This window comes from Notamacropus eugenii, chromosome 5, assembly GCF_028372415.1.
Source record: "Notamacropus eugenii isolate mMacEug1 chromosome 5, mMacEug1.pri_v2, whole genome shotgun sequence".
In the NCBI taxonomy this organism is placed as follows: Eukaryota; Metazoa; Chordata; class Mammalia; order Diprotodontia; family Macropodidae; genus Notamacropus; species Notamacropus eugenii.
In genome coordinates this window covers 430,728,246-430,754,507 of record NC_092876.1, presented here as the reverse complement: position 1 = coordinate 430,754,507, position 26,262 = coordinate 430,728,246, and the positions used below count along the sequence as shown (strand labels likewise).

At 37.9% G+C, this 26,262-nt stretch overlaps 1 protein-coding gene across 3 annotated transcripts in view; it reads left to right on the top strand.

The window, feature by feature from the left end:
* MAOA (monoamine oxidase A) overlaps window positions 1–26,262 on the top strand; it is a 108,893-nt gene that overhangs the window by 60,655 nt on the left and 21,976 nt on the right. For all 3 annotated transcript variants that reach the window (XM_072615122.1, XM_072615121.1, XM_072615123.1), the window contains 7 exons: window positions 13,702–13,806; window positions 14,343–14,434; window positions 17,423–17,564; window positions 20,546–20,695; window positions 21,022–21,181; window positions 21,883–21,979; window positions 25,101–25,154. In XM_072615122.1, coding sequence (XP_072471223.1) covers window positions 13,702–13,806; window positions 14,343–14,434; window positions 17,423–17,564; window positions 20,546–20,695; window positions 21,022–21,181; window positions 21,883–21,979; window positions 25,101–25,154 — 800 coding nt within the window. The remainder of the gene's footprint in view (window positions 1–13,701; window positions 13,807–14,342; window positions 14,435–17,422; window positions 17,565–20,545; window positions 20,696–21,021; window positions 21,182–21,882; window positions 21,980–25,100; window positions 25,155–26,262) is intronic.

Below are 26,262 nucleotides of genomic sequence, written 5' to 3'. Positions count from 1 at the left end.
GTCCTTTCCCCTATTTATGATCTCTTTGGGATACAGACTTAATAATGGTATTGCTGGATCAAAGGATATGGACAGTTTTATGGACTTTTGGGCATAGTTCTATAACTGCTCTCCAGACTGGTCAATCCAATGTCCCTTCAGGTACAAATGCAAATGAAGATGACCCGGCACTTTAATGAGTGTCTGTATTTTCTAGTACCCATAATTCTGTAATATATTTATGCACAATGCTAAAGAAAGCACAAATACTCTTCTCTTTCTTATCTCATAATCAGGAGGTAGTGTGGCTTAATGGATAGCAAACCAGCATCAAAGTGAAGAAAACCCTAAGATCAGGTTTGGCCTCTAAAACATACGGGCTGTGTGACTCCTGGCAAGTCTTTCTGTGTAATCCCTTGTGACTATAAATTGCAGAGAAGGTGTCTCCCTCAGTTGTGGGAGGGAGATTCCTTACCTAGTTCTCTACACCAGTGGAATTTTCAGTTGTTGTCCCTCTGTCTTAGAATTATAGTACTAGAAGTAGTATTAATTCAGATATAATTATTATACACCTGCTGTTTGCTTAGCACCAAAGTAAAGACATTCTCTCCACAGAACAGGAACCCCTTGAAAGCCATGCCTATCTAATTTTTGCCTTTGTATCCCTAGCACTTAACAGAATGTCTTGTATATATTGAGCTCTTAAATGTTTAATTATAGAAATAACAAAGTTTAGATAAGACATTTTAGCCATTTATAATCTGATAGATAACATATGCACAAATACTTAGGATATTAAATAATAAAGCAAGAAGTTTTATCACCCCAACCAACACACTGTTGATAGTGAAGCAGTTTGGAATTAGGCTAAGAAAAAGTTACTTACATCATTTCATACCTTTGAATCCAGAAATTCCACTGCTAAAATTAAAATCCAAGGAGAACAGAGGCAGGAGTCCCATGAACTCCAAAATATTCATAGCATAACTTTTTCTGGTAGCTAAGAACTGGAAATTGGGAAATGGCTAAACGAATTGTGACACATGGAATGTAATGGAATATTACTGTTCCAAAAGAAATGATGAATATGGAGAATTTAGAGGAGCAGAGACTTATTATTGATGTATAGTGAAGTAAGCAAAACAAGGAAAATAGCATAAATAATGACAATAAGATGTAAATGAAAAGAATAAGAAAACCAAAGCTGAATACTGTAATTAAAATGACCAAGCTTTGACCCAGATAAGAGTTAAGAAAATACGCTTCCCCTTCCTTCTTTGCAATAGAGGAAAGCTTTGGGTGTGGAACGTTGTATGTACTGTTAGACTTGTTTGGTGTGTTAACCTAGTTTTACTAAAATGTTCTTGTCTTTTAAAATTGCTTTAAGAGCTGGCACACTTATTAGAGGATTGAGGGGAAGGAATATATTTGGAAATGGAGGTGATGTGGAAAAAAGTTAAGTGTGAAAATAATATATTTTCTTAAAGGTGTTATATTATCCAACCTAAGGTCAAACTTCCCTAAAGGCATTTCTAATTTTAAAAACCTCAAAGGAAGGATGCTTTGAAACACTCCTCAGTAATCCATTGTATTTGTCTACCCTCACTTCATTATTTTTAACTAGAAGCCTTCCTCTTATAAATTGAAGGTCTGAACAGCTCCTGATCTGTTTTCTGTGGATGATAAAATACCCTGTTGTTTGAAATCACAAATTATTCCTCATGCTGTATTCACAGGTAGAAGGTCCCGGTAATTAAAGGGAGAGGCTGGCGGAGTCACTTTGTGAAGATTATGAGGCAATAAATTGCTGTGAATATCTGATTTGCACTTCAGCATCTGCGTGCCTTTAAGTATTTGCCTTGCCAGCAGGCTTGATAAGAAAAACTGGCATAGCCTAACAGGTGATCTTATCACAGAAAGCCTAGAAATGATAGCAGTTTATAACCAGAAGTGACCTTAGAGATAATATATCATCACATTATCATTCTGAGCTTAAGGAATCTGATGCCCCAGTTCAGTTAGGCTCTGTCTTAAAATCATCAAGCTGAATGGTAATAGAGCTGAGGCTGGAACCCAGATCTTCTGTTACATCTGCTACATCTTCAATGAATTTTCCTCTTTGGTTGTTTTTCTTTTCTTTTTTTTTTTTTAATTTATTTATTTTAAGTTTTAAACATTCATTTCCACAAAATTTTGAGTTCTAAATTTTCACCCCATCTCTCCACTCCTCCCACCCCAAAACACCAAGCATTCTAATTACCCCTGTCACCAATCTGCCCTCCCTTCACTTATCCCCACCTTCTCTTTTGTCCTGTAGGGCAAGATAAATTTCTATACCCCGTTACCTGTATTTCTTGTTTCCCAGTTGTATGTAAGAACAATACTCAACAGTTCCTAAAACTTTGAGTTCCAACTTCTCCTTCCTCCCTCCTCACCCATCCCCATTGGGAGGGCAAGCAATTCAATATAGGCTATATATGTGTAGTTTTGCAAATGACTTCCATAATAGTCGTGTTGTGTAAGACTAACTATATTTCCCTTCATCCTGTCCTGCCCCCCACTTCTTCTGTTCTCTTTTGATCCTGTCCCTCCCCAAGAGTGTTGACTTCTAATTGCTCCCTCCTCCCACTGCCCTCCCTTCCATCATCCCCCCCACCCTGCTTATCCTCTTCTCCCCCACTTTCCTGTATTGTAAGATAGGTTTTCATACCAAAATGAATGTGCATTTTATTCCTTCCTTGAGTCAAATGTGATGAGAGTAAGCTTCACTTTTTCCCTCTCACCTTCCCCCATTTTCCCTCCATTGAAGTCTTTTTTCTTGCCTCTTTTATGAGATAATTTGCCCCGTTCCATTTCTCCCTTTCTCCTCCCAATGTATTCCTCCCTCACCCCTTAATTTCACTTTTTTAGATATGATCCCTTCCTATTCAACTCATCCTGTGCTCTGTGTGTGTGTATGTGTGTGTGTGTGTATAATCCCACCAACTCCCCAGATACTGAAAAAAGTTTCAAGAGTTACAAATATTCTCTTTCCATGTGAGTGAGATGAGGAGATTGAGAAGACTTTTCATAATAAAAATATGGAGAATGTTGAATTTTCTAAATAAAATTTCTCTTCCATAAAGCCTCTCTCCTTAGATACCTGTTTCAGGTATCCAGGGATTGTGGATGGTCAGTTGGTTCCCCACCCCCTTTCCAGCTACCAGCTTTCCTTGTGAAAGTGCTGTGGGCTGTAGCTGAAACTTGCAAGTTACTCAAATCTCCCTTTTGCTTGTTGTACTGTTGCCACATCAACGCTATCAGCTCCCGCTTCTCCTCATCCCCTCCTTTCTAAAGCCACATCAGCAGTTAAGTTAGATATTAAATGAGATAATTGTGCTAGGATAGGTGAAAATTTCCCTGGGTTTGTCTAGTTTTTTGCACTTAGATTGTGAGCCCACCTCCCAGCCAATGGAGAATGGGATAGTGGAGAGGTGCTCTGTGTTAGGGTATAAAAATTGTGTTTCAATTTCTGTAAGTGGCCTCCTTCCATCAGATGCCCCAACCTGGTGAAAGGATGTCCCTTTCTCACAAGAATTTTAATAAATCATTTTTCTGTTCTTATTGAGAAGACTCTTCATTTATTTAAAATTTTGAGTAAGGGTCTTTTTATCCCATACACATGTAGGAATGTAAACAGTTCAACTTTAGTAAGTCCCTTATCATTTCTCTTTTCTGTGTAACTTTTCATGCTTCTCTTGATTCTTGTGTTTGAAAGTCAAATTTTCTTTTCAGCTCTGATCTTTTCATCAAGAATGCTTGAAAGTCCTGTATTTCATTGAAAGACCATTTTTTCCCCTGAAGTATTATACTCAGTTTTACTGGGTAAGTGATTCTTGGTTTTAGTCCTAATTCCTTTGACTTCTGGAATATCATATTTCACACCCGTCAATTCCTTAATGTAGAATCTGCTACATCTTGTGTTATCCTGATTGTGTTTCCACAGTACTCAAATTGTTTCTTTTTAGCTGCTTGCAACATTTTCTCCTTCACCTGATAACTCTGGAATTTGACTGCAGTGTTCCTAGGAGTTTCTCTTTTTGGATCTCTTTCAGTGATCAGCGGATTCTTTCAATACTTATTTTGCCCCCTGGTTCTAGAATATCAGGGCAGTTTTCCTTGATAATTTCATGAAAGATGATGTCTAGGCTCTTTTTTTGATCATGGCTTTCAGATAGTCCCATAATTTTTAAATTGTCTCTGATGGATCTATTCTCCAGGTCAGTTGTTTTTCCAATGAGATATTTCACATTATCTTCTATTTTTTCATCCTTTTGGTTTTGTTTTGTGATTTCTTGGTTTCTCATAAAGTCATTAGCCTCCATCTGTTCCATTCCAATTTTGAAAGAACTATTTTCTGCAGTGAGCTTTTGAACCTCCTTTTCCATCTAGCTAATTCTGCTTTTTAAAGCATTCTTCTCATTGGTTTTTTGGACCTCTTTTGCCAATTGAGTTAGCCTGTTTTTAAAGGTATTATTTTCTTCAGCATTTTTTTGGGTATCCTTTAGCAAGGTGTTGACCTGCTTTTCATGCTTTCTTGCATCTCTCTCATTTCTCTTCCCAGTTTTTCCTCCATGTCTCTTACTTGATTTTCAAAATCCTTTTTGAGCTCTTCCATGGCCTGAGCCCATTGAATATTTATTTTGAATGTTTGGGATACAGAAGCCTTGACTTCTGTGTCTTTCCCTGATGGTAAGCATTGTTCTTCCTCATCAGAAAGGATGGGAGAAGATATCTGTTCACCAAGAAAGTAACCTTCTGTAGTCTTATTTTTTTTCCCTTTTTTGGGCATTTTCCCAACCAGTTACTTGACTTTTGGCTCCTTTGTCAAGAGTAGGGTATACTCTGGGAATCTCTAAGATCTCAGTTCCTCCAAGGTGGCACAATCAAGCATGTACACTGGTCTGGGAGCAGGTAGAAACTTTTGTGCCCAGAATCTGTGAGTAGTAGAGTGTCCTCTCCACAACCACCTGGCCTCCAGTTTCGCCAGCCAGCACTGGGGGCTGCGATTCACATAAGCTGTTCTATTCCCCCAGGGGCTTTTGGTGGGGGCAGGGCTGCCATTCAGTGTGAGATAAAGATCAACTGCTCCATTCTTCCAGGAGCATTAGGTGGGGTCAGGGCTGCCACACAGGGCTAAGGATCAGTTGCTCAGTTCCCCCAGGGATTTTATGATCCAACAATGGATGTGGGGTGCTGTGGGAGCTGCTGCCACTGCCTGAGGCCAGAACTATAGGAAGACGCTGCTCCCTTCTTGGCCAACTGAAAAACCCTCTCACTGACCTTTGGCTCCTGTGGGTTGAGGGATCTGCAAATCACTGTTACTGCCACTGGGGATTTTGCCCCCAAGGCCTGCTTGGGTACTCCTCTGGACAGTACAGCCTCAGCTGGGCTGGGATCTGCTCCACTTGCCAGTGTGACAGACCCTTCCTGTTGGCCTTTCAGGTCATCCTGAGCTGGAAATCTCCTCCACTCCATTGTTCTGTGGCTTCTGCTACTCTAGAATTTATTGAGAGTCTTTCTTTATAGGTATTTTATGGGCTGTGGGGGAAGAACTAGTGTATGTGTGTCTTTCTACTCTGCCTTTGGTTGTTTTTCAAAGCAAAGAAAATTTAAACTCCATACAATTCTTATGTATCCCCAGTCATTCCACATATAGTCCACTAGACTTTACTAATTTGTCAGACTTACAAAGCCAGTAGTAACTTTTAAAGAAATGTTTTAAAAATAACGATGAGCAGCAACAAAATTTTCTAACAATACCAAAGAATAAATGGCTGCAGTTGTTTACTGGTATGCGAGCACTCATCTTGAAAGGGCCAACACAATAATGTCATAAGTTCAATAAATGATTATCTCTTGAACAGTGTTCCCCTCTTATCACAAATATGGGTTGGTTCAAACAGTACTTACTGTAAACAGGACCCAAGAAGCTTTGGTATATTTCCAAGGACATTGTATTCTGCTTTGAGCAACAATTCTTACTGCTTTACAGGGAAGTTTTTCTCTTGAGATGGGAGTATTGTCGGCAGGGGAAGTACTGGGGGTCTCATTAGCCTGGGACTTGGGGAGTTCTGTACTTATTCCTCAGGTGTCTGACTCACTGATGCTTAATTCACCAGAATCTTTCTTCATGTGAAAGGTGTGATGAACACGAAGTCTTTGAAATCCTAATCATGTTATCATATTATCACATATGGGAGCACTAGAGATTTTGGAGAATGCAACAACCAATCACCACTAAGAGCTTTTCTTAGCAAACGGTATTTTTCAGCTTTTGCGTTTCCTCTGTCCTCTGTATAAATTTCCCTTCTATGAAAAGTTGAAATTGTGAGAGGCCTTGGATTTTCCATTGAACAGGGAGTGGCCTACTACAGAAGGTGTGCTTTGACCTGAGTTTTGAAGGAAGCCAGAGAAGCTAAGAGATGGAAGTGAGGAGAATATATGAAAAGAGACAGATCTTTAAGAGTTAGAGAATCTTGAATGAAAAACCGTAGGTAGATCAGCTTGGCTGAATCACGGAATATGTGGAAGAGAATAAAGTGTAAGAATTCTGTAAAGGTAGGAAGGGGCTTGGACTTTATATTTGATCTTGGAGGTAATTGGGAGCCACTAGAATGTACTGAGTAGGAGAGTGATGTGGATAGACCTGTACTTCAGTGGTCAGCCAGTGGAGAATGGAATGAAATGGAGAGAGACCTGAGGCACATATGGAGACCACCTAAGCAGATGTGAATGAGAAATCTCTTTCCAGCAGGTCTCTGAAGTTTGAGGAAGAAGAATCTTGGGAACATGTGGAAATGTAAGCATGTTTTCCTATTCTCCTGCCTTATCACCAAGCAGTTTAATGTGGAGTCCTAGTTTTGACTTGGAGTCAAGAAAATCTAAATTTGAATTATGCCCCTGGCACTTAATAGCTATGTGGCCTTTAGCAAGTTAGTTAACCTTTTGTTTTAATTTCCTCATCTGCAAAATGGAAATAATAGTAATAGCACCTACCTCATATGGCTGTCGTGAGGATGAAATGTGATAATATATGTAAAACACTGTGCAGACCTTAACACTTCCTATGAATGTCAGTTATTATTATCACCTCCGCCATTTCCTCAATGACCTATTTCTTTCCACCAGAATTTGCAGAAGGCTTCAGGGCTATCAGAAATACCCCTTTACATTTGCATCTATTTAATCGGACAGTTTTTACTCATTTGTTAAAAAGTTAAACGTCAAAATATTTTCCCCATGGTCTTTGAAGTGGGTCTATGTTTTCTAAAGTTGCTGCACTCTTTTTTTTTATCTGTTTGCACTAGTAAAGTAGATGTTTATCCCTTTACATACTTAGCCGCTTACTTGTTTTCCAGAATGCAAATTCTTTGTTCCTCAGGGCAATGTACAAAGTATGGCTAGGGAGTGTTAACTTAGGGATGTGGGGAAAATATGGTTAATTTTATCTAAAACATTCTAAGTGTGCCCAGAAGCATGCCCTCTCTCTATGGCAGATTGAAAAGAGTCAGATGAAAACATAAACTAGTTCTGCAAAGCATATGCTCGTTTTTTATTGTTATTTTATTTCAAAAACACTTGTGTTTTTGTGAGAAAATGTGAGATAAGTCCTGGATAAGAAAAGAACTGTAACTGTAGCTGTTGACAGAGCCACCACTAGAATTCTTTATCCAAATATGGCCTCTTAAGTGTCTCCCCCTGCCATGTTCTCCATCACTGTCCCTTCAGAGTGTGTGGAGTATTTTGCAGGTTCGTAGTTTGAAACAGTCCAGATATATTTTGTACCGTTCTTCTAAGTCGCCTTTTATTTTTTAAAAACATAGGAGTTGTTTGCTAAAGTTACAAATATTATACTGATGTTTCCACTTATTTATGGTTTCGTTCTCTCACAATAGAACTGATTTGCCTGGTTATTTATAAAATTTTTAAAAAGTATTTTTCCTTCTCTAGTAATCATCAAGGAAAACAAAAGTTCACATGTACCTCTGATCATGAATTCTGTTATCCAAGGTTTGTTTTAAAATGTAAATATTAATTTTAGCAAGACTGTAACAAAAATGTTCTGTTCGTATCTTTGTCTCTTTCCTCTTTTTCTTTATCTTCTGTTTTGTTTTTTGTGGGGATAGCTTTCGTTACTAAATCTTTATATATTATTTTACTTCTTTCTTCACCATATATTGTTCTATATAAAATTTTCCATAGTGGTTGGCATCTTTGATGTTTGCCATTTCTTTTTGCATAATATTTTATTATATTCATACCATGATCTGTCCAGGAAGACCTCAGCTATCTCAGTCATTGGACAGTGACTTGCAATTATAAGTAATTGTATTATGAATACTTTCTACAAATAGTTTTTTTTTTTAATTTTAGTAACATTACAGTTCCATAGTAAGACCTTTTTCTCAGTGGTCCCACCAGTATTGAATTCATTGTTTCTAACACTCTTTGGCAATTAATATGTATGAGATGATAACTCAGAGATACTTGTACTTCTATTTCTCCAGTTATTAGAGAGTTCAAACAGTTTTTCAGGTTGTTGGTTTTTTTTTTAATTTATTTATTTAACTTTTAACATTCATTTTCACAAAATTTTGGTTTCCAAATTTTCTCCCCATTTGCCACCTCCCCCCACCCCAAAACACCGAGCATTCTGATTTCCCCTATCACCAATCCGCCCTCTCTTCTGTCATCCCTCCCTTCCCTTGTTCCCATCCTCTCTTTTGTCCTGTAGGGCCAGATAACTTTCTATACCCCATTACCTGTATTTCTTATTTCCTAGTAGCAAGAACAGTACTCGACAGTTGTTCCTAAAACTTTGAGTTCCAGCTTCTCTTCATCCCTCCCTCCCCACCCATTCCCTTTGGAAGGCAAGTAATTCAGTATAGGCCATATCTGTGTAGTTTTGCAAATGACTTCCATAATAGTCGTGTTGTGTAATTCTAACTGTAATTCCCTCCATCCTATCCTGCCCCCCATTGCTTCTATTCTCTCTTTTGATCCTGTCCCTCCCCAAGAGTGTTGACTTCAAATTGCTCCCTCCTCCCATTGCCCTCCCTTTCATCATCCCCCCCCACCCTGCTTATCCCCTTATCCCCCACTTTCCTGTATTGTAAGATAGGTTTTCATACCCAAATGAGTGTGCATTTTATTCCTTCCTTTAGTGGAATGTGATGAGAGTAAACTTCATGTTTTTCTCTCGCCTCCCCTCTTTTTCCCTCCACTAAAAAGTCTTTTGCCTGTCTGTTTTGTGAGAGATAATTTGCCCCATTCCATTTCTCCCTTTCTCCTCCCAATATATTTCTCTCTCACTGCTTAATTTCATTTTTTTAAGATATGATCCCATCCTACTCCATTCACTCTATGCTCTCTGTCTCTGTGTGTGTGTGTGCATGTGTGTGTCTGTGTGTATATAATCCCACCCACTACCCAGATACAGAAAAGTTTCAAGAATTACAAATATTGTCTTTCCATGTAGGAATGTAAACAGTTCAACTTTAGTAAAGTCCCTTATGACTTCTCTTTGCTGTTCACCTTTTCATGCTTCTCTTCATTCTTGTGTTTGAAAGTCAGATTTTCTTTTCAGCTCTGGTCTTTTCATCAAGAATGCTTGAAAGTCCTTGATTTCATTGAAGGACCATTTTTCCCCCTGAAGTATTATACTCAGTTTTGCTGGGTAGGTGATTCTTGGTTTTAGTCCTAGTTCCTTTGACTTCTGGAATATCCTATTCCACACCCTTCTATCCCTTAATGTAGAAGCTGCTAGATCTTGTGTTATCCTGATTGTATTTCCACAATACTTGAATTGTTTCTTTCTAGCTGCTTGCAATATTTTCTCCTTGACCAGGGAACTTTGGAATTTGGCCACAATGTTCCTAGGAGTTTCTCTTTTTGGATCTCTTTCAGGTGGTGATCAGTGGATTCCTTGAATACTTATTTTGCCCTCTGGTTGTAGAATCTCAGGGCAGTTTTCCTTGATGATTTCATGAAAGATGATGTCTAGGCTCTTTTTTTGATCATGGCTTTCAGGTAGTCCCATAATTTTTAAATTGTCTCTCCTGGATCTATTTTCCAGGTCAGTTGTTTTTCCAATGAGATATTTCACATTATCTTCCATTTTTTCATTCTTTTGGTTTTGTTTTATGATTTCTTGGTTTCTCATAAAGTCATTAACCTCCATCTGTTCCATTCTAATTTTGAAAGAACTATTTTCTTCAGTGAGCTTTTGAATCTCCTTTTCCATCTGGCTAATTCTGCTTTTGAAAGCATTCTTCTCCTCATTGGCTTCTTGAACCTCTTTTGCCAATTGAGTTAGTCTATTTTTCAAGGTGTTATTTTCTTCAGCATTTTTTTGGGTCTCCTTTAGCAAGGTGTTGACCTGCTTTTTCATGCTTTTCTTGTATCTCTCTCATTTCTCTTCCCAGTTTTTCTTCCACCTCTCTAACTTGATTTTCAAAATCCTTTTTGAGCTCTTCCATGGCCTGAGCCCATTGAGTGGGCTGGGATACAGAAGCCTTGACTTCTGTGTCTTTCCCTGATGGTAAGCATTGTTCTTCCTCATCAGAAAGGAAGGGAGGAGATATCTGTTCACCAAGAAAGTAACCTTCTATGGTCTTATTTTTTTTCCCTTTTCTGGGCATTTTCCCAGCCAGTGACTTGAGTTCTGAGTGTCCTCTCCACACCCACCTTGCCTCCAGATCCGCCCAGCCAGCACTTGGGGTCTGAGATTCAAATGCTGCTTCCCAGCCTCACGGCTTTCAGTTGGGGAAGGGCTGCCATTCAGTGTGAGATTAAGTTCAGCTGCTGGGGTGGGGGCAGGGCCACCTCACGGGGCTCAGTTCCCTCAGGGGGTTTATGGGAAGACCTTTAACAATGGATCCAAGCTCCTGCCTGCTTTGGGAGCCCCTGTCTGTGCTGCCTCCACTGCTGCCTCCCAAGGGGACCTGAGTTATGGAGACACCCCGCTCCCCTCTCGGCGAGCCAAAAAGACTCTCCCACTGACCTTTGGGGCCCGTGGGTGGAGGGAGCTGTGCAGCTGCTGGAGATTCTGTCCCTGAAGCCTGCTCAGATCTGCTCCTCTTAGTGCCGTGTGGCTGAGACAGGGCTGGGCTCTGCGCCAGGTCCAGGGCATGATGGACCTTTAGTGTCAGTTTTTCAGGGCTCTCTGGAACAGAAATCTCCTCCACTTCGTTGTTCTGTGGCTTCTGCTGCTCCAGAATTTGTTGGGAGTTCTTCTTTACAGATATTTTATGGGCTGTGGGTTCGGAGCTAGCATATGTGTATCTTTCTACTCTGCCATCTTCTCAGGTTGTTTTTTTTTTTTCATTAAGATCTTTAGAATCAGAGAACTTTGGTCCAGATCCCAACATTTATTAACGTGTGACCTTGGCCACATTGCTGTGTTTCTTTAGGACTAATGAATCTGAGGGAGATGAGGAGGTGGCAGTAGATGACCTCTGTGGTATCTTGTGGCTCTGATCTTGTCACGCAGTGACATAATCCTGTCATGTATTTATTCATGTCTCACCCATTTTCCTTTGGAAAGTGGATCCTACTCTTAATTCCTTAATTATTTTTTTATTTTAGATGTCAGATTTTTATCAGAAATATTTCCTTGTAAACATTTTCCTTGGTATGTGTTTCTTTCCTTTCTAATGTATTACTTTGTATTGTACAAAACTCTTTTATTTTTAGCTGTTCTAATACATCTATTTTTGTCTCCAATATTTCAGTTTATTGAAAATATAAGAATTTTTCTGCTGTCTCAAAATGAATTAGATATGCTACAATTTTTATTAGTTTTTATTATTTGGTCATTGATGTATATGATTTATTTACTGCATTGTATGTGAAATATGAACTTAATCTCATTTTTCTGTTATATGATTCTCACAACAACAGTTATTGGCACTCTTCCTCAAAGCTGATAATCTTCAATTTATGAATTACTCATTTATTGCATGCCTTTGTTTCTAATTGTGAATTTTTTGTTTTGTTCCATTCATCTATATTCTGTGTTTTATCTACATATTTTAATAAGTTAATACCTTCCCTAAAATTAACTTTTAAAACTACTTTCTACATATCTTGTATATATTTTAATATGTATATATTATTTCTTCCATTAAAATATAAGTTCTTTGACTATTTAACTCTTATTTTTTATGTTCAGTGCTTAGCACAGTGTAAAGCACATAATAGAGTCTCAGTAAGTTACTGTTGATTAATAGTTAATAAAAAGTAGATTGTTTAAATTAATAATTAATAAATATCCTTCTTTGGCAGAAAGCTTACTTTTCTAAGTATAATTTTCCTTGTTCAGGCATATATATGTATTTCATTATCAATTTCTCTAATTATCTAATGAATAAATATATAATCATCTAATGAAATCTAATACATTAGGATTCTAAAAAGTTATATGTGTGTGCATGCATTCATGTGTGCATATATGTGTGTATAATTTAAACATATATGAATAGGGTAAATCTGTATGTACATGGACAGAGCTATCGACATACGCATATGCAAATATATGTACGTAAATTGAGTGATGCTACCATCTTTACTCTATTAGCTCATCCTGGCCAAGACATTAACTATTTCTCCTATCATTTAGCTTTTCTCTTTAGTTCTGTCCAATTTGTTTTACAGTTGTCTTTATGTATGGTTTTTAATTAAAATAAAACGTTTTATTAATTTTGTTAAATGTACTTCACATTAACCAGTGCTTACTCCCCAGGCCTATACTGTACTATAGGGTATATAAAACAGTAAGTTTCTGACTTTGAAGAGTTGAGGGAAAAAATACACACAAAAGGTTAAATAACACTACAAAAATATACTTATATGTTGTGGTACAGACAGTGATTCTTCTTCCATGATGGAAAGCCAAATGATTTTTTTTGTAACATCTTAAGTTTTTCTTTTTCTTTGATTCTTAGGTAGCAATGCAGATATGTGTCTACATCTTTCTCTACCCAGTCAACCCTAGATCTTAAAAATCTTTTCCAGTCTAAATGATTAAAAGAATGGATTTCAAAATACCATATGTAATGGAAACATATATCAGATACTTGGCCGCTAACCTATTAAAACAGATACAGCGTGTCTCAAAAACTTTACTAGCTAAAGTCCACACTAGGGTTTTAGGGTACCCTATGTTTATTTTTCCACACTTTTAACATATTGATAGCTTCCCATTCCTAGTCAGGCTACAGGATGAAGGCTAAAATCACAGTGTTATATATTGTCTTACTGTATTTTATATCCTTTATGATTTGGAAGTTGCCTACTCCATATATCATTTCACTCTGACCTAAATTAGATCTGGATAGAAATTTGAAGTTTTTTTTTTTTAATCTGGATAAATATTAATTTGCCAGGTACTAATATATCTTTTACTTATGTGTAGGTGAGAATATATTAAAATATTTTTTCTGAAAGAACATGCATAGCTAACTTGATATCATCTATTATCAATCTAGTGAAATTTCATTTCTCTTATTGAAAATTTGCAGACTGTATATATATGTGGTGACATACATGGTTATTCTCATTGATTTGCCTACCTATTGACTACTGATGATTACAGTTAGGTTTTTTTTTTTTGTTGTTATAATTACCAAGTCTTAATTCAAAGCCCTGTATAACCTAATAATTTTTCCCTTTATGTTAAAGGGAAAATCTGCTGCCTTCCGGGGAACTTTCCCTCCAGTGTGGAATCCCATAGCATATCTGGATTACAACAATCTGTGGAGAACAATAGATCACATGGGGAAGGAGGTATGATGGGTGTGAAGCTTCCATGGGAGGCTTATCAAGTAATTATACTTTATGTTATCATTATAGCCTCTGCAGCTATAGTAAAGAGCTTTGAGTAATCACTTCCTATCAGGACCTTTGGCTCCTGAATGTGGTGGAAAAATGCTGGCTCTGGACTCAGAGTACCTGAGTTCATATCCTGCCACCTTTGAATCAGAGGAATCCCACCTCTATGACTTTTGGCAAGACTTATGAACTCCCCCTGGACCTTAAATTCCTAATCTGTACAATGAAGGGATGTTGTACTAGAGAAATCCTTGATTCTCATCCATGAACTGACAAAGAGGTGTACATTTTTTTTTTTTACAAGTTAACCACAGATAATAATGTGTGAATTAAAACTCACCTCCCCACATTCCCCCATCCCACGTTATCTTACTGTGATAGAATCTCCTGTATAACTGAGTGATTAAGAAGGCTCTCCATTTAGGGTTCAGCATCACTCTGCAGAGGAGCATGGACATAGTCCCTAAGGAGTATATTTGTTTTCTTTTCAGATTCCTTCTGAGGCTCCCTGGCAGGCACCTCATGCTGAAGAGTGGGACAAGATGACCATGAAGGAACTCATTGAAAAAATCTGCTGGACAAAGTAGACTTCATTTAATTTTGGAATTCCTTTTGTATTCCTCATCTCCTTTTAGCCACTGCCTATGGTGATTTCCTTGGTAATTTAGAAGAGAGTAGAAAAACATTCATTTTTCTGATTAGTAGCAGCTTTAAGGGAGCTGTTCTTGCACTTAGATCAGAGATCCTTACCCTCTTCCAAGCCATGGATCCTTTTGGAAGTCTGGTGAGGGTTATGAACTCCTCAGAAAAATATTTTAAAATGTATAAAATTAAATATTTAGAATTCTGAAGGAAAATAACTATATTGAAATATAGTTATCAAATGTTTAAAAAAATTGATGATGAACGTAGTAAAATATTTTTTATAAGGCAGAGTTGTCCAGTAGTATGAAAAAGGTTATCTCTTTCTCAGTGCTGCAGAACCAGCATGGGAGTGGCTAAGCAATATGTGCCAGATTGTTATTGTAGACAGTGGTGCTCACTATTGGGCTGCATTAGTGTATCCTTGAATATGCACACAAAGTAAGTTTTTTCCAGGGAGGGCATTTCATTACTCAGAAAAACCTGGTTTCAGCCTGAAAATCTTGTTAGCCGTGCAGCCGAAGTCTAGTCCCTTACCTGTTCTCAGCTTTGATTTTTTCATCTATAAAATGAGCATAGTTATAGTAACCACACCCACGGGAGAATCAAATGTGATACCGTTATGTCAAGTACTTTACAAAGCTTAAAGCGTTATTGTTGTTGAGTCATTTTAGTTGTGTATGACTCCTCATAACCCCATTGGAGGTTTTCTGAGCAAAGATATTAGAGTGGTTTTCCATTTCCTTCTCCAGCTCATTTTACAGTTAAGAAAATGGAGGCAAACAGGGTTAAGTGACTTGCCCAAGGTCACACTGCCAGCAAGTGTCTGGGGTCGCATTTGAACTCAGGTCTTCCTGACTCCAGGGCTGGTGCTCTAACTAGTGCACCACCTAGCTGTGAAAGTGCTAGAGTAGATATGAACTGTTATGAGTACAACGTGGAATACATTTGTGACCTCTTAGACACCTCCTTGGATAATTCTTCCTTATACATGTTATCCTCAGTCCCTTTAAATCGATTGGTGATGCCACATGCAGAACATTGTGAGTCTCAGGGGTAAATCCAACTGGAGTGAGGACAAAGAGCCAGGCACCCAAGGTAAAGAGGAATTGATTAGATCACCAAGTCCATACAGGTTCCAGGTCCTGTCTGGGTTCTGTGTGCTGTTAGCCTCGACTTCAGTAGGAGGTGCCCAGCTCTAACTAGTAGTGCATGGAGGCCCCAATTAAAATAAAATCTTCAAATGCCAGTTACTTTAAAGTGCCATTATTAAGGTAAGTGTTTGTGCTGTAGGCAGAGTCTGATGCTAAAATTAGAAAAGGTTATGAATGTGTATTATGTCATTATTATTATCACTCATTAGACATTCAGCCGTAATGAGATCTTTGAGATCATTCTTTTTGTTCGTAAATAATTATAAAGTATGTGTGATCCTATTCTGCCCATGCAACTCTCCTTTGAACCTGAAGGATGCTGGACAAAAATCTATGGCTTAAGTAACTTCTTGACTTTCCTAGAAGGAATTACATAATCATATGCCAAAATGATAGTCAAATTGACTAAATTGGATTACCTTAAGGGAAGATCAATCAGGCTGAATTAGTGACACATCTGAATTGTAGCATGTTTTCAAAGAAATGTAGTTTTATGACTTGCATCTCTATGCAGTAAAACAAGCTCATGGCTAAGGCAGTATTGCCAAGAGCTTTAACAAATTGATAGAGACCACTTCTGATGAGCTCATTTGGTAAGGTGATGCTTAGAAATAGTTTCTACCTTCTTCACAGGGCTGTTGTACTTTGTAAACTTGAAGTCATGGTAGGAATAGGAATTGCAGCTGTTCTCTGAAGGAGGTTCTACTTTTAAAGGTCATCTTTTTGTGTCCAGAGAGAGGGTGCTTTAGTGTAGGCTTAGGGTTATCTGAGATCAGCGGTCCATGAGTTCTCTTTTGTCCTTCCCCAAGTATGGGGTCCACCACTTGGTCAGAATGCAGTGAAAATCAGCTTTGTCTTTATTTGGAGTCTAAACACATAATAAAAATACAGACATCAAATAAGATTTAGAGAGAACAGGAAACTTCCAAGGATAACGAGTGTCAGTTTTCCAGGCAGTGATGAAGTAGGGCAGGGGAGGAAGTAAAGAAATACATTTTAGGAGGTCCCAGGAGGGGTAGCCATCAAGGGAAACAACAGAATTCTGAGTGGGCAGCTCACTCTGTAAGCTGGTTAATGAGCCAGATAGCACTTAAGCTGTTCGTTATATTCAGTTGGGAGTTGCAGTTACATTTGCAATTGGCTGGCGCCTGACACTGGCTCATATCTGCATCCTGGAACCCCTTTACCCTGAAGAAATCTAATGCTTCCCAGTATCATGTTCATATCACCAAACAAATAGTGACTTGTATGAATTGTGAGATTTTATTTGAAACTTCCACTTCTTCCATAGTGTAACATGACCCATGAACTTACCTTTTGTCTAGAAACAGTATACAGCTATGGGATACGCAGACTTTTGACTTTGTAAGCAAATAGGGACCACAATAAACTTTATTTTGTAAGTGTAAGGACTTGAGGGGAAATTTAAATTGCAAATATATCTATTATTAGGCATTTTCTTCCTTGTAAGCCATGATTTGTAGGCTGTTAGGAAGAATGTTGAATGTTTAGATTACTATAAGACTTGAGCATATGAGACAAAGCCAAAGATTTTCTGAAAGTGAGTCAGACTTTGTTCCACCCCTACACCAACCTGCCCTCCCTCCCCCCAGTCAACAAAGACATTAGGGGAAAATAGGAAGATCTATATTTTAGTGGTGATAGAAATGTCAACTGAAATAAGCAAGAATAGATGGTTAATGATATATAAGGGATCACAGATTATTGTATTTATGTGAACATGTGTTTGGTCTTTGTTATTTTTCCTTTGGCAGAACTGCCAGGCAATTTGCTTCTCTTTTTGTGAATATCAACGTTACATCTGAACCTCATGAAATCTCTGCCCTCTGGTTCCTGTGGTATGTGAAGCAGTGTGGGGGCACAACTAGAATCTTTTCTGTCAGCAATGGGGGTCAGGTATGCAATACTTTCTTTACTTATGTTGAAGTCTAGCTTTGTGACAAACCGACAGTGGTGTCTTAATAGTTTGGAGAGTGAGTAAATGGCAGCTTGAAAATTCAGTATGAGCCTCCCTTTTTTCGAAGTCATTTCTTATTTTTATTTTCCTCATTTTTGAAAAGGAGGACTTGAAAGTTAGAAGCTCTCATTTTTTCCTTTGAGATCAGCCTCTTAGAAGTTAGAAGGATGTGCCTCAGTCAACCTAGCTTTGCTTAATTCTGGAATGTGTTTTCTCTCATTCCTTTTTGAAGAGGTAGCACTGTGAGAAACTTGGCCTTGGAGCTAGGATAACCTGAATTTAAATCCTGCCTGTGGCATATCTTGGCTGTATGACCCTGAGCAAATTGCTTGGTCTGTCAGTATTCAAGACTGCTCTCTAAGGCTGTGAGATGCAGAGGAGATCCCACCCTCAGTGGTGTAAGACTTTCCTCAGCTGGAAGTACGTTATACCAGAGGTTGTCATTGTCTCCTTTACAGCCTGCTATGATGTTTTCCTTAGTAACTTAAAGGAGGGAAATGAATTAAAATAAAGTCCATCCATTAATATATATTAAACCTTTTGGATATATGTTTATATTTTCAGCCTCTACAATTCTTGGCACAGCTCATAAATATGTATCTAATATTCATCCAAAATATTTTTAAGCCCCTTAGCATCGTGCTTCTATTTTACTTCTCCAAAGTAGCTTATGTCCAAGGTGTTGTCATCCCTCACTCTGCAAACCTTTTCTATGAACTGTATGTACTAGGGGTACTAAGATACAAGGATTTGCTCTGTAAGTCTTTTCCAGACTTTGTGGATGGAAGCATGTAAGTGACTCCTGATCTCAAGAAGTTTATAACTAGTTGGAAAACAAGGTGAACCCACATGAAATTATCTCATACTTATATGGTCAAAATATTATTGTATTTTTCTTACCAGTAAAGTCAACAGTTCAACATTTTAAACATCAGGGCAAGCAAGACAGTTTAATAATGTCTTCGTAAATGTAGTTTGGAGAAATAAAACAGTTGTGATCACTGCTAGCCTTTCAGTTTTGAGTCAGCATCCTGGGTTCAGGTCTTCCATGTGATGTTGACTTATCCTTTCCCTAGCTTTTTCATTTGAAGTTCTGTCCAAGTATAATAAATATAATGATTCCACTTTTGTTGGGCCTGAAATCAGAAAGACTCATCCTGAGCAAGTCACTTAATCCTGTTTGTCTCAGTTTCTCATTTGTAAAATGAACTGGAGAAGGAAATGGCAAACCATCCCGTTATCTTTGCCAAGAAAATCCCAAATAGATTCACAGAGTGTTGAACATGACTGAAATGACTGAACAACAGCTTTGATACTAGATGATTATAACTTCATTGGCTCTTCAAAATAAGCCATATTGATTTCCTTAATTCTCATTAAAAGAATATAATTTTATGTATTTGTTACATTTAGCTGTTTTGGGTTTTTTTGTGTGTGATAAAAAGAGGTGATGATTAAAATGGATAGAACCTAACTTAGACTCTTAGGAGCTGTGGGACCTATGGAAAGTCACTTCACTTCTCAGCCTCAATTTCCTCATCCAAAAATGGAGATGACCATATTTTTCTTTAAATATTTTTACTTTGTGCAGTTGTGTACTGAAAAGGTTTTTTCTGTAAGCTGTTGATAGTGTTTCTTTGTTTTAAATCATGCAAATAATGTTAATTCAAGTATCTATCAGAAGAGGCATGAAGAAAGGAATGGGCATATATTAATTGCCTACTGTATGCCACAGACTGTTCTAAGTGCTTTACAAATCTGATTTGATCCTCACAACTCTTAAGAAGTAGGTACTATTATCCCTATTTTACAGTTGAAGAAACTGAAACAGATGTAGGTTAAGTGACTTGCCCAGGGACACACAGCTAGTACACTTCTGAGGCCAGATTTGAATTCAAATCTTCCTGAGTCCATATATCACTTAGCCTTTGCCTCCCTGCAAATACTGTGTAAAAATTATTTATTTTTAGTTTTCAACATTCACTTCCATAAGATTTTGAGTGCTAAATTTTCTCCCCCTCCCTTCCCTTCCTCCCCAAGACGCATGCAATCTGATATAGGTTCTACATATACGTTCACATTAAACATATTCTCTCTAATGGGAGAAACGACAAGAAAGAGGAAAAAAAAAGAGCAAATAGTATGCTCTGATTTGCATTTAGACTCCATGGTTCTTTTTAATGGATGTGGATAGTATTTTCCATCATGAGCCTTTTGGAGTTGTCTTAGATCCTTGCATTGCTGAGAAGAGCTAAATCTATCAAAATCAGTCATTTCACTAAGTTGCTGTTACTCTGTACAGTGTTCTCCTGGTTCTGCTCACTTCACTCAGCATCAGTTCATGTAAGTCTTTCCAGGTTTTTCTGAAGTCCACCTGCTCATCATTTCTTGTGTAACAACAGTATTCCATATTCCCAAACTTATTGAACCATTCCCCAATTGATGGGCATCCACTCAATTTCCAATTCTTGGACACCACCAAAAGAACCCTGCAAATAATGTTAATTGAGCTCTGTGTTGGAAAAGGATACTGTTTTTTATCCAGATGGGTCACTCTTATTAACTAATTGTGTTTAAAGACATAAAACATCAGAAACTCCATTTCATTTGACATGGACATTCCTGTGTCCTTGTGCCTTAGTAGATGGTCTTCATAAATAACCATAGGTAAATACATTCATCCTATGGTAGCCATATTTCTGGTGATATACTTCTCTGAAAAAGCCTTTGGTCGTAGAGCTTATGCCAGGAAGTAGCTAAACAAACCAAAATATGATTGTTGACTTTTTTATAATTTAGATTATACTACTTGGTCCTCCTCTGTTATATCCATTATTTATATATTTGAGCATGATTTTTATATGGATATTTTTCACTTTTTTCCTTCCATTTTCTTTCCCATCCCTCTCTCCTCTCTTAGGAAAGGAAGTTTATTGGAGGTTCTGGTCAAGTTAGTGAAAAAATCATGGAACTTCTTGGAGACCGAGTAAAACTGGAGAAGCCTGTATCCTATATTGATCAGTTGGGTGATGGTGTCGTTGTGGAGACAGCAAACCATGAGAGATATGAGGTAACTTCATTTAACCAAAAGGAACATTTTTAATGGGTGGTATTTCACATGCATCTTTTAAATAATTGTAATAAGCTTTCTGTGCTTTTCTTTGCTTATTTAAACATCTTTGCAACTCTCATTACTGTTTAATTAGTACTGGTTTGTACCTTTTTCATCATTTCCATTAGTGCTCTTTCTTGCTTATGTCTTGTTTTCCCCAGTGGCCTTATTTTAGATGTTGGCACTTATACTGCTCAATGTCACTGAAAATGTAAAGGATTGTGTTTCCACTTTTCTCAAGAGACTGCAGTCATAGTTAAGTCGATGTCATATGTGTGTTTTAGTGCAGATACGTAATTAGTGCCATCCCTCCAATCTTGACTTGCAAGATCCACTTCCGACCAGAACTTCCATCAGAGAGAAACCAGTTAATCCAGCGTCTTCCAATGGGGGCCGTCATTAAATGTGTGATGTATTACAAGGAAGCCTTTTGGAAGAAGAAGAGTAGGTTGTTCTTAATCTTATACAGCTCATCTTAAATTGAGGGACCACATTATGCTAAGAATCAGTGTATATACTGGACTTAAGTCATTTTTTAAAAAAGAAAGAAACCCAACTAATTACAATAAAGAACCAGATTTCTTTACACCCCTTGATTTCATGAAGTGATCACATTAATAGCTACAATGCCCTACATGTGTATAAGACTTTCTTAATAATTGGATAAATTGAAGTGAATTGAATTAAAAGATAAAAGGTACAGGGAAATGATAACTAAATTAATAGCAGTATTGCCATAGTCTCAGTCATCATCAGTCTTTTCAGGACCTGTAAAAAAGAGTGACCTTGTTTTTAGCCTAGTATTTATACCTGAAATGGAGAGATTTCCAGATACAATTTTCTTCCCATACTTTTACCAGTAGATCATCAGGGAGAATGCGCCGGGATCTAGAACCATGAGATTATTTATGGCATATATTGGATAGGAATATTTCTGAACAAAGAGATGAAATATTTTTCTCCCCTTTGGGCAGAACTTGCCCATGAAGTCAAGTGTTTGTACTTAAGAGAGAATAAATTGCAGGTTTAAGAATACATATGTTCAGAATTTGCCTTTTCTTTAGCAAATTGTGTTTGTGTGTAACTATTCAGAACATCATTGTCTATAATAATTTGGCATCATCTTTTTTTGTTTTTACTATTAGACTACTGTGGCTGCATACTCATCGAAGATGATGATGCTCCAATTTCAATCACCTTAGATGACAGCAAGCCAGATGGGTCTATACCTGCCATCATGGGGTAATTGAGAATTTTAAAATGCTTTATTTTTAGAATTAGAAAACTTTGTTGGAAAATTAAATTTGTTATGGAACATATCTAATACTAAGCTCAATTTGCAAGTGAAAACTTAGGACATCAGGATTACTTTATTTTAATCCAACATTTATTGAGTGTATGCTACAAGTTAAGCACTGTGCTTGGCCCTGGGGACGTAAAGAAAAACTCAACTATATTCAGAGTAATTTGTTGGAGGATACTAGCAACTGGGGGCGGGAATAGGCCAGAAAAGGTCTTACACACTGTAGGGGGCGGCGTTTGAGATGAATCTTGAGTGAGGCTTGAGACTCCTAGAGAGGCAGAGGAGGGGTTGAGAGAACTTTAGGGATAAAGGCGGAAGATGCAATGTCATGTATGGGGAAGGACAAATAGGCTGACTTGGCTGGACGACTCTACAGAATGCGTAAAGGGGAGTACTGTAGAATCAGTCAGATTTGAGCTGAATCCGAAAGGGCCTCATATGCCAAACAGAGTAGTTTCTCGTTGATCCTGGAGGTAATAGGGAGCCCCTGGAGTTTATTGTTCAGGGAAGTTACATGGGCCTATACCTTGAAGAATATCAGTTTTGCAGCCATGTGTAGGGAAGATGAATTGGAGGATACTAGAAGAAAATGGCCAATTGGAGACTATTACAGTAGTCCAGAAGAGAGATATCAAGGTCCTGAGCAAGGCTGATGACTGTGTGACTGGAAGAGGATAGGTGTTGTGACTTGACTACTGATTGATTGGATTTGGGTACAAGGGGGAAAAAACAGAGGAGTTGATATTTGATTTTCACAGAAACAGGGACCCATCAAGAGTTTATAGAATGGGGGGAAGTGATATCAGGAATTCACTTAGGAATTAGAAAATTTCACTTGAGAAATTCATTAGGAAAATTGCTTCAGGAAAATCATTTTGTTAACTGTGGGGAGGATGAATTGGAGCAATGACAAGAAGCAGGGAAACCAATTAAGAAGCTATTACAATAGTCCAGGTAAGTGGTGATGAGGGGCACGAAGTAAGATAGTGGTTGCATGAGTAGAAAAAAGGGGGCAAATAAAAGACATTTTGGAGATAGGAAATACAAAATTTGGCAGCTAAGTGGATATGTGGAATGAGTGAGAGGGAAAAGTGAAGGATGACTCAGAGGTTGCAGACCTGAGTAACTGTGACTGGGAGGGTAGAGATACCCTTGAGAGCAATAGAGAAGTTAAGAAGAGGGATGGCTTTAGGGGGAAAGATGATGGCTTACATTTTGGACATGATGAACTTGAAATGCTTATGGGACATCCTGTTGCAAACATCTAGTAGGCAGCTGACCATGTGGAACTGGTTCTTAAGTGGCAGACTAAGATGGAATATGTAGATCTGGGAGTCATCTGAATAGAGATAGTAATTGAACCCACCATGGGAGCTAATGAAGTCATGAAGAGAGAGTGTAGAAAGAAGAATACACCAGGTTAGAGCCTTAGGAAATACCCACCATTAGTGAGTGTGATGTGGATGTTAATCAAGGAAAGGAGATCAAGAAGGAGTCATCAGTCAACCAAGAGGGAGAACCAAGAGGTCACAGAAATCTGACAAAGGCAGTGTAGGATGATCCACATTGTTAGATGCTTTCAGAGAGGTCAAGCAGGATAAAGATTATGAAAAAGCTATTTGGCAGTGACAAGATTGGTCACTGTCACCTACAGAGGGCAGCTTCAGTTGAGTGGCAGGATTAGAAGCTACACACAGAGTCCTCAGAAGAGAGGGAAAGGAGAGGAAGTGAAGACACTGAGATGTTAGACCTTTTGGTCATTCATGATCAGAGTAGGACCTTCTCACATAAAGTAATACATCTTGGATATTTCCAGCTAAAAGCATGGATATTAGGACTCATTACTTTCCTATCTTTCCTACTCATTATTACACCTGTGGGAAGTATCCAGAAAAAGGAAAACTATATCTTATACTGATATTGATTCTTGGGTAGTTGCCCAGTAGAGGGGGTGAGGAATATCTGTCCTTCTTACACTGAGTATGTGTAACACAGCTCAGCATCCAGTAGCTCCCAATTAGGGACTCATGAGCCTGAGGAGGCAGGGAAGCCCATAAAGTCAAGCTGGGGAATGATATCTCTCCTCATAGTACTGTGGAGCCTCTAAAATTTCTCTTGTTTTAGGCTCTCAGAGGCTCATTTTTTCTGTACATGAAAAGTATTTATGTATAAGAGGCCGTTTTATGCCTTTCATATAATCAGGACTATATCAGCCAAGTGATCCTTCAGGGGTAAAGGGTTTAGTTTTCATTTGTTTGTTTTTGCCTAGGTTCAACATAGAAGGGTACTTTGCTGGGCCTTCACAGATACATAGGGCAGCATTGGGTTTGTACTCTAAGAGCCTTTTCCTTTAGTGGACTTCTGGCTCTGTTCTTTACCATTGTGGTTTGACCTTGGACAGGTCACTAACGACTGAATCTAAATTCCTGATCTCTAAAATGAAGGGGTCAGACTTGATGACCTGTAGAGTCCCTTCCAGTTCTGAATGGATGATCCTGCTTAGCATCGTACTGGTCTGTAATTCCTGTGTGTCCTAAGACTTCCATGAAATAATCAAGAGAAATAAGTGAACCAAGAGAATATTGTTTACAGTAATAGCAATATTGTTTTAAGGATGACCAAGCAAATAAGTCATTTTGACTGTTATAACCCAAATTAGGTATAAAGGACATATGAAAAAAGACACTTCTGCACATACAGAGAAAGAACTGATACGTAGGTGTATGTATAGAATAATTATACATGTGTATATATACATACATATAGATTTTATATATATATATATACACACACACATATATATATATATACATACACACGTGGATAGATAGATACACATACCCCTGTTTGGGTCTAATGGAGGGGTACGGGAAGGAAGAAACAAAAGGGGGAGGAAAATAAATTTACATGATAACTTTATTACATATTTAAAAGGAATAACAAGTTGTACATAATAGATTTGCAGTTTCATGTACAATCATCTTTTTTTATTATACTGTGTTATGAAAATACTTATTTTAGTCCATAAATTAAAAATTAAATAAATTTGTTTCCCATCAGGTTTATCCTTGCCAGGAAAACTCATCAACTTGCCACCATTAGTAAAGAGCTAAGGTAAGAATTGAATTTGAAAAAAAAAATCTATTGAAACAAGACTTTGTCATATTTTGTTGTTCAGATCTGTGTTTCCATTATCATAGGGAACCCCCATTCAGATAACTCCCTCTAAACACACAAATCAACTCCTGTTCTATGATTTAAAGTAGTGTGAAGCACATGGTCAAAAGATATGAACAGGCAATTTTCAGAGGAAGAAATTAAAGATATCTATAAGCATATGAAAAAATGCTCTAAATCACTATTGATTAGAGAGATGCAAATCAAAACAACTCTGAGGTACCACATCACACCTATAAGATTGGCAAACATGACAGAACAAGAAAATGATAAATGCTGGAGAGGATGTGGGAGAGTTGGAATACTAATTCATTGTTGGTGGAGCTGCGAGCACATCCAACCATTCTGGAGAGCAATTTGGAACTATGCCCAAAGGGCTACAAAAATGTGCATACCCTTTGACCCAGCAATATCACTACTAGGACTATATCCCCAAGAGATCATAAAAATGGGAAAGGGTCCCACATGTACAAAAATATTTATAGCAGCACTCTATGTAGTTGCCAAAAACTGGAAGTCAAGGGGATGTCCATCAATTGGGGAATGGCTGAATAAATTATGGTATATGAATGTAATGGAGTACTATTGTGCCATAAGAAATGATGAACAAGAAGACTTCAGAGAGGCCTGGAAGGACCTATATGACCTGATGCTGAGTGAAAGGAGCAGAACCAGGAGAACTTTGTGCACAGCAACGACCACAGTGTGCGAGAGTTTTTTCTGGTAGACTTGGAATTTTGTAATAACGCAAGAACTTCTTATAAAAAAAAAAATCCCAAAGGTGGTTCTCAAGGCAAAATGCCTTCCACACTCAGAGAAAGAAATATGGAAGTCACTCGCAAAATGTAGCAGATCATGTTTGTGTATGTGTATGTGTTTGTGTATCATGTTTTGATTTGTTATATGATTTCTTTCATTTATTTTAGTCTGACTACATAGCATGACTATAGTGAAAATATACTCAATAGGAAAGTATATGTAGAATCTATACAAAATTGTATGCAGTCGTGGGGAGGGAGGGGAGGAGTGAGGGGTAGGTGGGGGG